The 18,213-nt window shown below is 52.4% G+C and overlaps 1 protein-coding gene across 6 annotated transcripts in view; it reads left to right on the forward strand.

The window, feature by feature from the left end:
• PDE1C (phosphodiesterase 1C) overlaps positions 1-18,213 on the forward strand; it is a 321,836-nt gene that overhangs the window by 38,597 nt on the left and 265,026 nt on the right. For all 6 annotated transcript variants that reach the window (XM_036327686.1, XM_036327684.1, XM_036327687.1 and 3 more), the window contains exon 2: positions 8,979-9,038. In XM_036327686.1, the coding sequence (XP_036183579.1) occupies positions 8,979-9,038 (60 nt within the window). The remainder of the gene's footprint in view (positions 1-8,978; positions 9,039-18,213) is intronic.

The following is an 18,213-nucleotide window of genomic DNA, read 5'->3' on the forward strand; positions in this document are numbered from 1 at the left end:
GAACCCTTAATTCATAGTTTCTGGAAATCGTGTGTTTGGTGGTTTTTGGACATAAGCATGGATCAGAATGGCGTGGGGAAGTCTGTTTACGAGGCAGATTCCTGGGGGGCCCTCCCTGCCCCCAGAAATCTGATCCAGAAGGTCTGGGTGGGCCTGGGGCCATGCATGTTAACATGCCTACTCCCACCACCGCCATTTACCCAGAGCCAGACTTCATGCCCCGTTGCCCAGTCCACGGCTTCACGGAAACAAGTGTTCATTTTGGGGAGCCAGGTCCCACGGCGAGGGCTTCCATAATCTCCATGTTGGTTCAGGGTCCTGGGCCCTCATGGGCAACCGGAGGGAAACCTTCAAATTGCGACCATCTTTCCAACGTCTCAGGGTCCAGGGCCCACGAAACCGCCAGCCTCCTGCTCCTGAAGTCTGCAGCCTCGCCTGTACCTCCTTAGGGATGCCGCCGTCTTTGAAAAGTCTCTGCATCCTCCGAGCCTGTGTGTGGGTGAAAGAATGCAGTCTCCTCGCCTTTGCAAAACCCACGTCCTTAGCTGAGGTCGGGTTAGTGGGTGACGGGCAGTGAGCCCCTCTGAGTCCGCCCTGGAGCATCCCCAGGGACACCATGGGCGCTCCTGGGTGGATGCAAGAGGGGTTCAGTCACTGTATTAGAAACACCGTTTCATCAGGTTTCAGCAGGACATGGCGAGGCTTTCCGAGGCCAGTGTGCGCGGCGCATCTCCGGGATGGGCGGAGTCTGGCGGTTCCCGGCGGGCTGGCCAGGCCCCCCTCTTGTGGGACTGTGTTGGGTAGGGTGCTGCCTTCTACAGAACCTCATTGGAAAACAGCGCCCCGGGCCAAGGGAGCTGGTGATCACGTGGGGATCGTAAACACCCATGAAGGACAGAGAACTGACGTGGATCCCATTTCCAGGTCAGGGCCAGGGCTCACAGACACTGCTCTGAGCATCTGCCTCGGGCAGCACCGCTGGTCGGGCGGTTGGTTCTGGAGCCCCGAGAGTGCATGGAGACCAGCTCCCCATGGGATTTTGGCTGCACTGCCTTGGGGTGCACCCAAAGCGTTCAGAACCAGCCTGGGCGCTTGCCTTGTTCCTTGTGATCTAGTGTTTACTACGGTCCCAGGCCCAGCGACCGGGTCCCCAGCCACCTCTGTGCTCCGTCCTTGGTCCTCTGGGCCCACTTCTTCACATCCTCCTCCTTTCCCGCCCCCGTCTCTGCATGAAGCTGAAACACAGCACTCATTCATCCCTCCACTCCACAAACCGGGTGTGGGGGTGCCGCCTTCCATCCCGCATTCAGGCTTCTCCTCCCACGTTCCCGTCACCTGTCAGGACACAGGCGGCGCTGGCTGGGAGCAGGGGCCTGGTGGCATCCTGTCTCCGTAGAAGGAGTGTGTCTCATAGTAGTTTTTGTTAAGAACCGTCTCCTTGGAAACCGGCTGACACGTACATCCTCCTCTCAAAGGCTTGTGTGAGGTGCTTCCTTCTGCAGCCAGTTCAGGAGCTCTTGGGTCGAAGTGTCCTTCCTGGTGGGAAGATGACACTGTCTTGTCCTCTGATCATCTGCCTGTCCCGGATTTCAGTGTTTCTTTCGGGAAAGAAGGTGATAAAGGCAACTAGCACTGATTCGGTCCTCACGGCCTGGTGGCCCTGGCTCCTCACCACTGCTCTCAGCTGCAGAGGAAGTAAGACTTGGATAAATGACTCCCCCAGGAAGGAGGCAGGGTTTGGACCCAGGTCAGCCGGCGCTTACTTCCAGCTGAGCTTTTTTTTAAAATTTATTTTTAGAGAGGAAAGGAGAGGGAGAGAGAGAGAGAGAAACATCAACGTGAGAGGGAAACATCCATTGGCTGCCTCCTGCACGTCCCCTACTGGGGATCGAGCCCGCAATCCGGGCCTGTGCCCTGGCCGGGAATCGAACTGGCAGCCATTCAGTGCCCAGGACGATGCCCAACCAACTGAGCCACACCGCCCAGGGCTTCAGCTGAGCTTCGAAGGACTCTTCCAGGCCCTCCTCTTACCACCTCCCACCCCAACCACAATGTTTGTCTTTACAAGAGAACACATCCCCTTTTATTGACTCACTTTTCAGTAAGTTTAAATCCTCAGGGGACAGCACTATACAGATCCCGTGTCCACAGCCTTAGCAGGAGGCTGCTTTGGAATTTAGCACGAACCACCCACTGCTTCCAGGAGCACGACCCTGATTCGGTTCAGGTTGCCACCAGGAGTCACGTGCTGTCTTTGCTTTGCACACATAAGCTCCTCTCCTGCCCAGGTAGGATTCAGCTTCACCTCCAGCATCAACCCCGGCAGCTTTCAGGAGCACTGTGCTCCCTCTGGGCCTGGAGACCCGCTGAGAGCCGGCAGGGTGGCCTCGGACCTCACCTTGCAGGCAGGTTTGCCCTCACAGGTCCTGCGCCCGCAGCCTCCCAGCTCCAAGGTGGAGGAAGCGCCCAGCCCCGTGCTCTTGGACACCTGACGTTCCTCGGGTCTGTGTGGCTGGTGGGGGGGGGGGGGGGAGGGCGGGGCTTTGCTTTGCTATTTCTGGTGTCCAGTTTGAACCATTTAGGTCCCCCCGGAGCCGGTTCCCATGGCAGGTCAAGGAAAGTGTGAATCATTGAAAACCACAGAGAATTTCCACATCCTGTCAGCTTCCTCCCGCTCGAAACCATCACTCAGACTGCCGATCTCCAGGGGCCCAGAGCCGCAAGCTGAGCTGGCCCCTCTCTCCCTGTCGTGCAAACAGCGTGTGCGGCTCAGCCCGGGAGACAGGCCCCACCTGTGCCGGAGCCGCCTCTCACAGGGCCCACTTAGACAAGCTCCTTGCCTCAGGACCCTTTGTCCTGAGGACATGTTCATTGCGCAAGAGTGTCCTGCTGTGTGACCCTCGCACGACTCGCTCTCCCTCCTCCTGCCTGCTCCCCCTTCACCCCCCAGCCCCAGTCTGTCTGAAGTTCTCTCTCTCTCTCTCTCTTGCTCTCTCTCACTCTCTTGCTATCACTCTCGCTGTCCACCTGCAGGAACTAATTTGGGTCAGGCACCCTAGATGCCAAGACCTCGCTTGGATCACCCATCACCATCTCCCCAACATTCATTCTTCTTTGACTCTTGTACCCACCCACCTGACTCCATGTCTCCACTCCCCTGAGCCTCCATGGGCCCCCAGGAACCTTCTTATTTCCTTGATAAACAGAAGAGCTCAGAGGAGAATGTCCACGTGCTCCCACGGCACAGCCTCCACGTGTCCTGCAGCCACACGCAGACTCTGCATCGTGCCCACACTTCCCGCGTTTCCCCAGACATGCACTCCTGGCCAGGGAGAGACCGCAGCTGAGTCAATCCCTCCCTCGTGCAGTGGGCCCAGTATCCCCTGAACGTTTCTTACAGTCACTCCCCCTTCACTGCATCATTCTCGTCAGCACGTGGACACGCTCTGATAGCTTCTATCTTAAAAAAAGAAAGAAAGAGCCGGGCTGGCATGGCTCAGTGGTTGCGCATCGACCTATGAACCAGGAGGTCACGGTTCGATTCCTGGTCAAGGCACATGCCCGGGTTGTGGGCTTGATCCCCAGAGTGGGGCATGCAGGAGGCAGCCGATCCATGATTCTCTCTCATCATTGATGTTTCTATCTCCCTCCCTCTCCCCTCACCTCTGAAATCAATAAAAATATATTTAAAGAAAGAAAGGAAGAAGTCCTGTATGGACGGTCATGGAAGGCCTCACTGAGAAGGTGACAGCTGAGCACAGTAGCTAAGGATGATCTTGGCCGAGTCTCCCCCCAGCATCCCTCCCAGTTCTGCTTGCTCTGCTCAGGCCTCTGCGTGTTGAAGGCGAGGCGAGGTCAAACACCTGCCAGCAGCTCCGTGTGCTCTGCCTTCTGCAGGAAGGTGCCTGGAGCCTCGCCCCAAGGCTTTCTTCTTCGCAGGGAATCCTTGCACCTGGCTTTCCAGCCACCGGGCTTCCCAGAGGATCTCACCCGGGGTGGGGCCCAGCACTTGTGGCCACGCAGCCGGCAGCGGCGGGCAGATTTCCTTGAGGAAGCCGGGCTCTGCCCCGCACCAGCTCGCTCACGGTGTGTTTGCCCTGGCACCCAGCACCCCAGCTGCGTTTACGGTCGCCCAGGTGCCAGGGCTTTCAAAACAAGGGTGGCCGTGTTTTGGGTACAAAGCAGTGCGCACCTGCTCAGGCCCCACCACAGCTGGTGGGCCCGCCCTCCCCTGCCCTGCTAATGGCCTGCAGTGTTTGCTGCGTAGCTGGGCCATCAGAGCCGCCTCTGTGCCTGGGGTCAGGTGCCCTTTGCTTCAAGTTAACTTCCAGTCTCCCCCTCCTCCCTCCCACTCATCTCCATGACAAGTCCTTATTTCAAGATTTGTTTCTGGCCATTTTTTTGCAGGGAGTTGGAGTAGGGAACATGCAACATACAATACACACAGCAGGGGAAAACTTCACTTAGCATGCTCGTCTCAGAACGGAATGTAGCTTCTGAGGCATTAAAACCTAGGATCCTGTCCCCACTTGCAGGGTTTCTGATTTAGTGGGTCAGAGACAGGCCCAAGGATTCATCGTCACCATCACCATCATCACCATCACCACCATCACCACCATCATCATCATCACCATCATCATCACCTAAGAGTCAGTCCCATAGCTGATCACACCTGAGTAAACCCCCTGAGAGGCACTGCCACCTTCCTGACTCCCTGGGTGTCAGGCGAGTGAAGCCTGTTGTGGCTGCCCTTGCAGAGTCCAGCCCAGCACCGGGCTCCAGGTGGCACTCAGTACACACACTGGAGGTGGAGGTGAGGGAGGCGAACCTTTTCATGGAGAACCCTTCACGGGGCCAGGGACAGACCCCGCAGTCATGTTTGCAGTCTCAACAGCTGAATTTCTCGTAGAGTCATGTCTCTGTTGAGGATTTTAATGGCGAAACAAGAGAAGCCTGACAAGAACTGAACAGGGTGATTATTTTGGAAGGAGCCTGAGCCTCACCTCCTCCCGGCCATTGCTTTGATGAAGATGTAGGAGGTCACCCCAGTTATTAGTGCTTCTGAGCCTTGGCTGCTCTTTGGAACCACCCGGGAGATGAACAAGGGCTGATGCCTGGGTACCACCTCCCCTCCCCCCAGGCCCTGCTTGCTTGTTCTGGGGTGTGGCCTGGGCACCAGGACTTTTTAAGTTTTCTAGGTGATTCTGATGTGCGGCCAGGACTGCAAACTGCTGACCTATAGTGTGTGGGACGGATGGAGAGGGGCTGGGAGGTTCATTTCTTGAGTTTACAGGGTGTCCTCATGGACTAGAGACGGAAGTCCCTGGATTCTGAGATCCAAGACACATTTTAATAAACAAACATATATAGTGTCCAAAATTATCTATATATGAAAGCATAAATGACCGAACAACCAGTTGACCGGTCGCTATGATGTGCACTGACCACCAAGGGACAGGTGTTCAATGCACAGGATTGGGCTCCTTCCTGTCTGGATCGGGCCTGTGGGGATTGGGCCAAAACCGGCTCTCTGACATCCCCCGAGGGGTCCCGGCTTGCGAGGGCATAGGTCAGGCCGAGGGACTCCACCGGTGCATGAATCCGTGCACTGGGCTGCTAGTATGAAAATAATAGTCAATTGCTTTCTGTTCCTTTAATGAAAACATTTTTCTGATTATTAACATGGTACATGCTTGTCATAAATGATTGAGTTTATGTAGAAAAGTACAAAAGAGGCTAAAAATCTCCCCAAATGCCGGCGCCCAGAAGATACAGCTGTCACTGTACCTGGTGCACACCTTTCCACTCACTGCTCTGTGCCCGTGTGCACATGTGACCTAGACATGTAATTCCACATCAACAAGACCAGGGTCTGAGTGCTCGCCCAACCGTGTGACAGCGGTACTTCCCTTCAATCTGCATGACCGTGTCCATGCGCTCCTGCCCGGCTCTAGCTCTCAGTCTGGTCAGGGGGACGTCCGCCTCCCTGTGAAGCTCGCTGTGCGTTTTTCAAGTAGAAGACAAGCAGCCCTGTGGGGGGCAGGCCCTCCGTGGTCCGGAAGCTGGCGAGGACACACAGTGTGCGGGGCAGGTCTGGGCAGTCTGTGGCCGGGGTCGGAAGGGCTTAGGGCGCCCGGCCACGCCCCTTTGTGTAGGGCTGGTCTCTGCTGAGTTTTCGTTTCATTCTTTTGTGTTCATTCTGCGAGAGGTCCTGCTTTTCACTCGCCTTCCAGACCAGGCCAAGGGCACAGAAAGCCCAGCGCAGTCAGCAAAGAACTGCCCCCTGAACACGCAGGAGGCGGAACCACCCATAAGGGGGTGTCCCGATGCTGCCTGTGGGCGGGACCGTTCTCCAGGTGTAGAGAGAAGCCGACTCTCTGCATTTGTATTTGAAATCTCTTGGCTTTTTCAATGTAGACAACTGATAGTTTAAAATGAAAAAACCGAGACCAAACAAAACATACGCACGTGGGCGTCTTACCGGCCCCTGGAGGCCAGCCTGAGGCCTGGATCTGCCGAGTGTCTGTGGCCGATGGTATTGACGCAGTCTCCCTCATTCGGGTCTCAGAATATTGACTGAAGGCATTATCCTGCGGGCCACCTACTGTTCAGAAGGCTGAGATACAAAGATGAAAAGCTATGGTCCTTGGTCCTTGCCTTTCGGGGAGGAGGGGCGAGAGGTGCTGTTCTCAAACAGGGTGCCCAGGCCAGCGTCCTCAGTAGGGAACTTGGCAGAAGTGCAAGTTCTCGGGCCTCACCCGACCCACCGGATCAGAATCTGCATTTAAGCGAACCCTGCGACCTGTTTTCACCACCTCCCTGGTGGTTCCCTGGTGGTTGAGAACCGTGGTGTGGAAGGGAGTCAGACACCGGGGCACGGGTCTGTGAGGTGGGGAGGGGCGGTGGGAGTTGGGGGAGCCTTTGGGAAATCAATGGCCCACCTGGGTCTTCAGGGATGATAGGAGTTGGCCAGGCAGGAGGGCACCCTGGGGAGGGGCGTTCTGGGGAGGGGCAGCGGGAGCGCTAGCAGGGACATGTGACAAGGCTGCTCTGGGGAACAGCGAGCTGAGAAGAGGTGGGGCCAGGTAGCTGGGTTGAATCTTGTGGGGGTTGGACATCACTTGACTGGGGCCTGTGGCGCTGGGCCTGGTGTAGGAAAGTAAAGCTGGTGGCAGGGCTCACCTGCCTCCTGGGCGGGGACAGCGCTCCAGGCCCTCCCTGGCCTAGATCTCAGGTCCAGCCTCTCCTGGCGTGACTCGGATCTGGGTCAGCAAGTGCCATCCTCGGAGGGGGCAGTGGGGAGAGGCGCGCAGCAGCCGTTGCCACGTTCGGGACAGTGACAGAGGCGTCACCGCACCTCTTTCCTCCCCAGGGACAGCGTCTCTCCGAGGTGGACGCTGCAGGGGGTGCCCGTGTTCTGCGGTGGCCTGTGCAGTCCTGCTAAACAAGTAGCCCGTCTATTTCTGCGGCAAATATTTTTTGGGAAAAAAATCTTTTGCTTCTTTCCTCCTTTAGACTTGGGGCTCCGGACCAGGGAAACACATATCTGTACCTACCTGGGCTGGTTCCTCCCATCTCCCTCTTTCTCACTGTCCATCTGTCTGTCTGTCTGTCTTTCCCTCTGTGTTGGGAATGGCTGGGCTGCGAGATCATGGGAGCGGGATGCAGCGTCACCGCCCCCTGCTGGTCATTGTGTGTAACGCCTGGCTTTTAAGGTACGGAGGGAGGGGGGACCGGGCAGTGCAAATAACAGAAGCACAGACCTAGACCGAGATCGGATCCCTTAATTTTAAAAGACCGGGCACATGTAGTCAACGTAAAGATGTCTACCTCTGTGAGAGGGTGGAAGGAGTTTATAGACTCCTTCCATCTTTGCCAAATGCTGGGATGTGTTTATGAAGGAGTCACTTCTTCCTTCCGCCGCCGCGACCTCACGCAGTAGCGGTTACATTACCAGCCTTCTTCCTTCCACACCTGTGTTTTCCAGCCGATTGCTTCGGGCGTTCACTCAGGTCGGGCACACGTGTCTAGGCCTGTGCTGACTATGTAACCGGGGTATCACCTTGATGGCATCAAAAGTGATATTTAAGGTGCAGACACTGGTGTTTCCACTGGATAACTGACCTCCTTGTTAGTCACACAGATGTGTTTATAAATACAGGGGACGGTGATGACGACGCAGTAGACGGGATTAGTTACGGAGAGGCCCGTCCGAGGGGGGTGGGTTTCCTCCAGCAGTTCCCGGGAAGCTTCCTGGGCCGCCCGTTTTGAAGCCCCTGTTTGTTAGTGTCTAAATCTAAAGGTCCTTCGAATAAAAACCAACCCTGCTTCTCCTGACATCCCCGCCTTGGCTTCGCCGCTGCTCCGAGGAAGCCAGGCTCAGGGCGAGTGGCTGGGGTGCAATTGTGTGTTGAGGGTCAGGACAGCCTGCTGGGAGGGCGCTCGAGGCAGAAGGACCGACGGGCGCTGGCTGGGAGGCCGGGGCTGCCTGGCTCTTGCTAAGTGGACACGGGCCAGCTTGGTCCCCGGCTCCGTGAGCTCCGTGTCCTCTGGGTCCTCCCCAGCTCCCTTCAGATGCTCTAGTCCAGCGGTTCTCAACCTGTGGGTCGCGACCCCTTTGGCGGTGGAACGACCCTTTCACAGGGGTCACCTAAGACCATCCTGCATATCAGATATTTACATGACGATTCATAACAGCAGCAACATTACAGTTATGACGTAGCAACGAAAATAATTTTATGGTTGGGTCACAACATGAGGAACTGTATTTAAAGGGCCAGAAGGTTGAGAACCACTGCTCTAGTCAAATTCATGCGGACATTCGACCTCCCTTAGACGGGGAGCAGCGTTGGGGACATAGGAGCCGAAATGACATTGCTTGTGTTCTCTTACCAAGACTCGCAGACACATTCCGGCTGGCGTGTTGTGTTCACACATGTGCCTGCTCTTAATGCAGCCTCTGTTGTCTTTGTTCCCAGTTGCCAACGAAGCTGGAGACAAGGCTGCCGGGCCGCTCAACCGCTTCTCCCGCTTCTCCCGTGAGTAAACCTCCCCTGCATTCCTTGGCTCCTTCCAGGCCTTAAGAGAATAAAATGTGTATCTTGATTTCAGAGAGGGAGGGAAAGGGAGAGAGGTAGGAATATCAATGGTGAGAGAGAATCATGGGTCAGCTGCCTCCTGCACACCCCCTACTGGGGATCGAGCCTGCAACCCGGGCATGTGCCCTGACCAGGAATCGGACCGTGACCTCCTGGTTCAGAGGTTGACGCTCACCCACTGAGCCCCCCGGCCGGGCTGGATGGGCTTTCATTTCCAGCACCACCACTACCAGCTGTTTCACTTAAAATAATTCCACCTACACTCCTTGGGCCTCGGTTTTCCCGCCTGACAAATGGGAAGTTCACACCCAGCTTCCCCTCTTTAGAAAAAGATGCTGTTGTTTGAGGTCCTGGCATGAGAGCCACACTGATCCCTGCATTGTTCCCATCGGGTCAGCCACGTCCTGAGTGCGGACCCTCGTGGGACCCCGTGCATGGGGTTGAAAGGATAATTTCTCCGTGTATAGGGCTTCTGAACGCCGCCTTTTGGGAGGCGTCAGCACTTTGGGGTCGAGTCCTAGGAATGATTTTTATGGAACTGTAATGGCATATGATAATGGAAGCCTGAGCGCTCACATGTTGGAAACGGTGTCACAAAACACTCGCTTCTCACCGCCCCCCTCTGCCCTCCTACCTGGAGTCATCATTTCCTCAGGGGGCGTGGCAGGTGGGCTGCAGTCCCGGTGGGCCTGCCTCTCTTGAGGAGTGAGCTGGGGGTTACACGTGGAGAAGGAAACTTCTAATCTTAGCAAACACTCAAGGACGACCCCTGTTCATCACGCCGAGTGAAGAAGTCAGGCAGAAAAAGGCAGAAACCGTGTGAGCTCACTGAAATGTGGGATCTTAAAAACAAAGCAAAAGTCATGGGGTATAAAGTAAGTACTTCCTGGTTTCTGTAGTTAACTACACTGTGTTACATATCCCCAAGTGGCTAAGAGAAGTAGATCTTCAACGTTCTCACCACAAGAAAAAATTGTAACTGTTAATTGGACTGACTGTGATCTTATGGTGAATTATTTTGAAATGTATACAAATACCAAATCATTATGTCATACACCTAAACCAATAGAATGTTACATGTCAATTGTATGTCAAAAACAAACAAACACCCCCCCTACCCCAACCAAACCAGTATAACTTTTCAAGGAACAGAGGCCACTTGTAGTGCTCAGCCATGGCCACACGGTGGCAGCAAAGCCCAGCATTTGATGTGTAACTACTCCAGGAACCTCACTCAGGCCAATGGACTGAGCTTTTGCCAGGAGAGCCCAGAGCCCTGGGAGAGACCCGGGTGGGGGTGGGGCATTGGACCCGAAGCTTGTGAGCAGGGCAGGTCCATTCTGGAGTTTTGATTGCTTCCCTACCTGAGAGGAGAATAATTTCTCTCCTGAGATGAGTGTGTTTGAGAAGAAAATAATGGTGCCAAAAGCAGTGAGAAAATGGAGGCAGTTTTGGCCCTTTTACTTTGGGAGGTAAAACTCCAGGTGGTGTTGAAAACGGATGGCCCTGCTGCGGAGCTGTAGAGGAGTAACTTGGGGGGATGCGTGACAAGGCAAAGGGGGGTCAACTGGTATTTCTGTTTTGTTATTTTTAATCCTCGCCTGAGGATATTTTCCCATTGATTTTTAGGGAGAGTGGAAGAGAGAGGGAGAGACAGGGAGAAATGTCGATGTGAGAGAAACACATTGATTGGCTGCCTCGTGCAGGAGCCCTGACCCGGGCCTGGGCGTGGGAGGAACCTGCAACCGAGGTACGTGCCCTTGACTGGAATCGAACCTGGGACCGTTCATTCTGTAGGGCAGCGCTCTATCCACTGAGCCAAACTGGCTAGGGCTCCCCGGTATTTTTGCACTGGGTGTCTGAGGGGGTGAACGAGCGCCTTCCCTGGCAGAGTGGACGGGGGCGGAGAGAGATGGGCAGTGAGGTGAACCCTCGGGTTGGGAGGGGTGAACCAGCACCTATTGCGTGGTGACGCCCCGGGCAATGCAAGATGGTGTGACAGTGCATGAGGCCAGCCGGAGGCCTCCCCCGGGTGGCCGGTCACAGCCGGGAGGCCCTGCTGCAGGGCCGTTGTACCTACACCCAGAGAAGACAGAACTAATGTTAACTGTCCTTAAAGAACGGTCCGTTATTGTTTTCCTTTTATTGGAGGGGCTTGGGGGTGGGGATGGTGATCTTGGGAAGATGGTCCGAAGGCCTCCCTACCCCACTCTTGGAACTGGCGCTGTTCTGCGTCACTTCTTGAATCGAATCCTTTCTCCTCCTAAGGCATCTCCTACCTGGTCCTGGCCTTTCTCCCTCCACAGCAGGTTTTACTATAAAGCTCCTTGGCCAGCCCACTAGCTTCTTGCCACACCTCCAACCCCTCCCCCCAAACACGCACCGTCATCTTCAAACCGCAGTTTTTGTTATGACACATGTTTGTGCTTCAGAAACACATAACTCCCCAGCCTATGGCCACCCAGGCTGTGTCCGCCTGACCACCGGGGCTCTGCGGCTTTCTCCTACGCCTTCCTCCATCCCTTTCATCAGCACAGTCGTTGTCAGCCATGCAGCTATATCAACCCATCAAGTTAGACTCGGACTGACTAGGTGATTTAGTCCAAAGCTCGCCACCTCGTGAAAACGCGAGTCCTCTCTATGGAATCCCTGTCAGGGGTCATGAGCTCGGGGCAGGGACCCATCCAGGGCCAAAAACTCACCTTGGCCCGGAAAAGTGTTGGTAGTAGTGGTCATAGGGAAGGACTGGAGTTTGTGTGTGTGAGTGTGTGTGTGTGTAAGTGTGTGTGTGTGTGTTTAGGGACTGAGTCACACTTTTCTTTTTAAAAATTAAAAAAAATGTATTTTTATTGATTTCAGAGAGGAAGGGAGAGGGCGAGAGAGAGAAATATCAATGATGCCTCCTGCATGCCGCCTACTGGGGATCAAGCTCCAGTCTGGGTACGTGCCCTGACCAGGAGCTGTGACCTCCTGATTCATAGGTAGATGTTCAACCACTGAGCCACACCAGCCGGTCCACTTTATTTTTCTCCTTTTTTAATTTATATGATCGAGTTTGAGTGTGTCTGCTATGTTACTTGGTCCCCAGTATGTTAGCCACTGGTTCACCAGTGGACTGTCTGATGATACTCTTAGTAGCGTCTATGGCTTGTGGACGATATGTAACCCAGATATCAGCTGGAGGCTCCTGGCCCACTGGGATCTGGGAAATAGGCTCACATCGCTTTCGTGAGCTTTTGGAAGGTTAGAGCAGTCCGCAATGCTCTGTGAACGCCTGGGATGACCCAGTGTTCTTCCTGCCCTGACTTCCTACCTCCGCCCGCTGTTCCCTCCGTGTGCCTCTGCCTGACTTCACATCTGCTCTGACACAGGCTCAGATGTGGGACACAGCCCCTTCTTTTTCTCCTCTTCTGGGCTAAACAAAGGCTGTTGGTCAAAGCAGAACTTGACTGAAGATTAGGGGTCCACCCTAAGAGAGGTCCCAGTATGCGATTGCATGCAGACCATTTACATTCATGGTTCTAATAGATGCAGAGCCATAGAAGCATGGAACAGACTGTTGAGTGTCAGAGGGAAGGCAGGGGTGGGTGGGAGGAGATCAACCAAAGAACTTGTATGCATAACCCATGGACACAGACAATAGGGTGGTGAAAGCCTGGGGCAGGAGATGGGCTAGAACGGGTCAGTGAGGGGGAAAAAGGGGGATATAAGTAATATTTTCAACAATAAAGATAAAAGAAGAGAAAAAATTCATTGTTCTGTTCTCAACAGCCCTTCATCCATCCCAATACCAGCACGTTTTTTAAAGACCACTTTGCCCACTCCTGGCCTGCCACCCCTCGATCCTCCTCTACTCCACTCCTCCATTCTTTGCCCTTTCTTGCCATTTCCCTCTTAGGAATAACAAGACACTCTTCCCAGTCTAGGCAAGTAGCTGAAGGTGTCGCCATGGTTCCTGCCATGTGTGCTGTGGGCCTTGGGGTGACACATATAGTTTTGTAGGCCGTCATAGGTGCCCCTCTAGGGGACAGCGTCTTGCAGATTAAGCTAAGAGCACCCCCTCCCCCCCCTGACCCGGAAGTTGTGAGCCCCATGTTCGCAGCTGCAGTTCTCGGAACCTATGGAAGAATCGCCTCGTTTCCAGGTTCCCTCATTATTAGGGCCCAATCACAAGGGAAGTCAAGATGTGAAGCAATTTGGGCGAGAAGCTGAAGAAAACCCATGCAGGACACAGCTGAAGCACATGGAAGGAAGAAAGGACTGATACAAAATTTATTCCGGTGTCTGATGTGGTTTCTACAGCCTCAGAAATGGGCATCTTACCCTGAAGGGCACGTTGGGCACCGGAGTATACACCGAGTCAGTCCCAGCTCTTTCCCTGGAGGAGCCTACCACCCACAGCGGGCCCGTTGTCTTGATGTTGTCACCAGCCATGGTTAGTACGGGCCACTTCAGAAAGAGTTCTTCTCCGTGATGCATATATGACCCCAAGCCTCTCTTTTTCTGGAACTCTTGATTAAAACTCCAAACCTCCAAGCAGTTGCTTTCAGGCACTTTTGTTTTTGCTCACAGCACGTGCACCATTACGGCATGTCTAGGATGCACGGGGCGCCTTCTTCCCCGCGCTCAGAGCTCTCCATGCACCTCTATCCCGGATCCCTTCCCAGCGAGGCTTTAGAATGAGGTGGAAACTCAGCGCTGGAACTTTTCAAAGGATACCAGGCCGATTTGCAAACGAATCGTGTGGCAGATGGTGGGACTTGGAGTTTTGCATACTTTGCAGATATTAGCATCGAAAAACTTCCACTTATGTATAGGGCGGTCTGAATTAGTGAAAGTCTAAATTATGGAAAACTTAAAAGAAATGCTATCTTCGAACTCTCCAGTACCTAAGTCACACCGGCCACTGACAGTGTTTGTCAGGCAGAGTTCACTCGCACTGGGCAGGCGTCTTTGTTAATTGCCGGGAGCCGGTCCATGCTTGCTGTTTCAAGGGACCTGGCATATATGGCATACTGTTCTTAATATGTTTGCTCACCTTCTTGGCACTATGTGTTTTAACCAAGGTCTCTGAGAAAGGTTGTTTCCCCAGGTAAGGATTTTCCCCTGAAGTTAGGGAGGGAATAAAACCTCTTAACTAAGTGCCAGGTGGGTAATTAATCACTTTAACTACGAACAATCATGCTTAAGCTACATAATCTTATCTCCCTGGAATGGAGATAAGAAACGCCCTAACCTTTGGAATAGAGATTGATAGGATTGGAATCAACTGGTATAAATACAGATGTAAGAAGACAGAACTCAGAAGACAGGACTAAGAATACAGAACCTACTCAGAACCTAGAGACAGAAGAACTTCGCTGGAGAGAACATGGCAAAAGATCCTGGACTGAACCTGACTATAGAAATTGGCAAGAGAAACCTGACTAGAACCTGGTGACTGAACCTGGCTGGAGAACATGGACAGAACCTGGCTGGAGAAACTAGCAAGGGAACATGGCTACAGAACCTGGAGAACCTAGCAAGAGAACATGGACACAGAACCTGGCTGGAGATCCTAACCAGAACTTGGCTGGAGATCCTGGCTGGAGATCCTGGCTAGGCTGCTGATCAACTGAACACTGTCTCCGTGTCCTTCCTTCTTCGCCGACTCCGTCCACGCCTTTGGGAACCCCTGGACCTGCTGGGGTTGGACCCCAGTAGTTAATTAGTCACCAAATGAGCGTTGTCAGAGTTCTCGAAAGCAGTCCCCCTTTAATCTTGTCTGCGCCACTCCTCCGCTCAACAGCCCCTTCTTTTGATGTGTGACAAAGAGCAATGGAGACCTTTCCCCTTGGAACGGGTGGCCTCGTGCATCGTGAGCCACGGCGCCAGGTGAGTCTCTAAATAGACTCTGAAAGTTAAGTCGGAGCCGTGCCATCCATCAGGGACACAGATGCAAGGCTTCACTCGGAAGCAGGGTGGGCACCATTCCTCCTGCTTGCGTGGGAGGCTTGGGCTACGCATGGCTTATTGTGATAGCTGGCTGTTTGGGCACAAATGCAGTCTCCATCTTGGCTCTCTCTGCTGAATTGATCTGGCAGCCCAAGTCAACAGCGAGTGAGACCTACAGTGATCCACACTCCTTGCCTTTGGAAAAACATGCTCTGTATGGATTTTTTTTTTTTTTTTTCATTACAGGGTGGTTAAACGAGGGTTAAATCCAAAATAAATCCCTAAGCCCTGGCCAGGTAGCTCAATTACTTACAGTGTTGTTCTGATATGATAAGTTTTCGGTTCCATCTCCAATCAGGGCACATACAAGAATCACCCAATGAATGCATAAATAAGTAGAAAAACAAATTGATGTTTCTCTCTCTCTCAAATCAATAAAAACATTAAAATTAAAAAAATAAGACTCCAAACAAAATACGGCAGATGGCAGAAACCCAACACCAACTCTCTTCAGCTCCAAGGGGGTTTGCTGGGAGGATCTGTGGCCATTCACAGACCCACAGAGCGGTCTCTCTGGGGACCTGAGGGATCAGAGCCAGGGGCACAGGACTCCTTGTTTTTCCTGCTCTCCGTGGGGTGCGAGCTTCATTTGCTCAGGCTCCTTCGTGGAGGGGGATGTGGTTCCCAGCACCAGCAGTCTAACAGGAAAGAAAGGGCTCTTCCTTTTGGTTTCAGTAGGAAAAATACCAGGGAAGAATGGTGATTATCCAAGCTGGGGTCGTATACCTACTCCTCAACTTTATCCCCGAGGACAGGGCCATCGGGTAGCATAGCTGAAAGCCATCTGGCTCACGTGGAATGAGTAACAGGGGAGGAGTTGTTCTCAGAATCAAGTGAGAGGGCTAAGTACGGCGGAAATGGTGTTTGGGTTAATAAATGCAACAGATGTTTCATACAGAGGGGACCAGTCGTATACCTGGATGAGAGCATGATATGTTGCTAAGGCGAAAATTCTTCTGGTAAAGAAATTAAACAATTAATCATCCTTTTGTTAAAGACCATCTCAATATGAATCCAAAAAGGAGATTTCTCTTTAGAAATTGACAAAGCGATTTTAACTAAACTTTCCTTAGAGACGTAAGCAAGTAAGAACAGTCAAGATGAGAAGGGAGGAGAGGAGGCCTGTCGGATGTTAATGGATGTTATTGAGTTATAGGTAGAATAATGGGATCCAGTTATGTAGAAAAGCAACAGGTTGCTCTAACACAGCGGTTCTCAACCTGTGGGTCGCAACCCCTTTGGGGGTCGATCGACCCTTTCACAGAGGTTGCCTAAGACCATCGAAAACACATATATAATTACATTTTTTTTTTGTGATTAATCACTATGCTTTAATTATGTTCAATTTGTAACAATGAAATTGGGGGTCACTACAACATGAGGAACTGTATTAAAGGGTCGCGGCATTAGGAAGATTGAGAACCACTGCTCTAACAGGACATCTCAGAAAAACCCCACACCCTAACGTATTTGAGAATTTAAAATATGTCATCACAAAGCAAGCTGAATTCTTACATTCCGTAGGGAGACTACGCCCTCCCCCAACCTTGGTGTGTCTTTCTGAAATGGAGTTAAGTTGCCAAATCTTTTTGAAATTGGAGGAGACAGAATTTCTGAAAAGTTTCTAAAACCAAGAATTAGTATAGTACAAAGAATGGAACAGGGCTGTGCGACTGCTTTAAAAATATTCAAAACCTTATTGATACTTCATTTTCTTTACTGTCATTATTGTGTTATTTTAGTGGCATAAACTCTTCATCCGGGTTTTATTAGGTTCCCTCCTGACCTCTGTGTCCCGGCCCAGTTTTCTTCCCTGCTGGGCATTTTAGGGGTCTCACCCTCCTAAAAGGAGGGGATACCCTACAAGCCTATGTTACAGATATTTTGAGAACCATTCAAAGTTCCCGAGAATTTAGTTTTTAATCTTTTAGGAGAATGAGGTCTCTTCTTTCCTCCTGGCTTTGCAGAACTCCACCTTCTCAGCCTTCAGCCGGCATAATCTTCATCTATTTCATTTTTTTAAAAACCAGGAACCTCACTGATGGAGCACTTGTCAGATTTAAGTGGGGTTCCCATCTCACCTTGGGCTCCTCGTGAGGCAGTTTATCAGGCTCCCCCGCCAGACACACACTTCACAGTGAATCTATAGTTATTTTGGAATCAGATTTTTCTCATCTCCTTTTCTTGCTCTCTTGTCTTTTCTCAACCCATCAAGCTCACCTCGTGTTATCCATCTTCTTCTGCAGCCTGAGCTGCAAACTGCTGTCATGCAAAAGGACTACGCAAAGTCAAGGTTCTCCCTAGTAGCAAATAGGCTGTATCTTATTACTTATGAAAAAGGATGTCTGTTTTGTAAAAATATGCAGATCAGCCCTAACCGGTTTGGCTCAGTGGATAGAGCGTCGGCCTGTGGACTCAAGGGTCCCAGGTTCGATTCCGGTCAAGGGCATGTACCTTGGTTGCGGGCACATACCCAGTAGGGAGTGTGCAGGAGGCAGCTGATCAGTGTTTCTCTCTCATTGATGTTTCTAACTCTCTATCCCTCTCCCTTACTCTCTGTAAAAAAAAAAAAAAAAAATCAATAAAATATATTAAAAAAAATGCAGACCATGCCCTGGCTGGTTTGCTCAGTGGTTAGAGTGTCAGCCCACGGACTGAAGGGTCACAGGTTTGCAGGTTCGATTCCCGGTCAAGGGCACATACCTCAGTTGCAGGTTTCCCAACCCCAGTCGGGGCATGTGTGGGAGGCAACCTAATTAATGTGTCTCTCTCATTGATGTTGCTCTCTCTCTCCCCTCCCTTCCTCTCTCTAGAAATCAATGGCAAAAATATCCTCTGGTGAGGATTTAAAAAACAACAACACAGTAGAACATTCTGCTTGATCTACACCATGTGTATGTCTGTTTGCTCATAAATGAAGTACAGTGTGATGTACCGCCCCAGCCCTGGGTCAGGAGGGTGAGGATCTCGGGACAAAGCGACTGTTGTTCTCTAACTCTGCGGTCTCGGTTCTCGATCTCCCAGAGCCACTGTCCCAGTGCTCAGTGATGTTTCCATGACACTTCCTTCCGATTGTTGACTTAGGGTGAACCAAGGTGACAGGTGAGGGCCGCTGACCCGA

Source organism: Myotis myotis, unplaced genomic scaffold, assembly GCF_014108235.1.
Source record: "Myotis myotis isolate mMyoMyo1 unplaced genomic scaffold, mMyoMyo1.p scaffold_m19_p_11, whole genome shotgun sequence".
Taxonomy (NCBI): Eukaryota; Metazoa; Chordata; class Mammalia; order Chiroptera; family Vespertilionidae; genus Myotis; species Myotis myotis.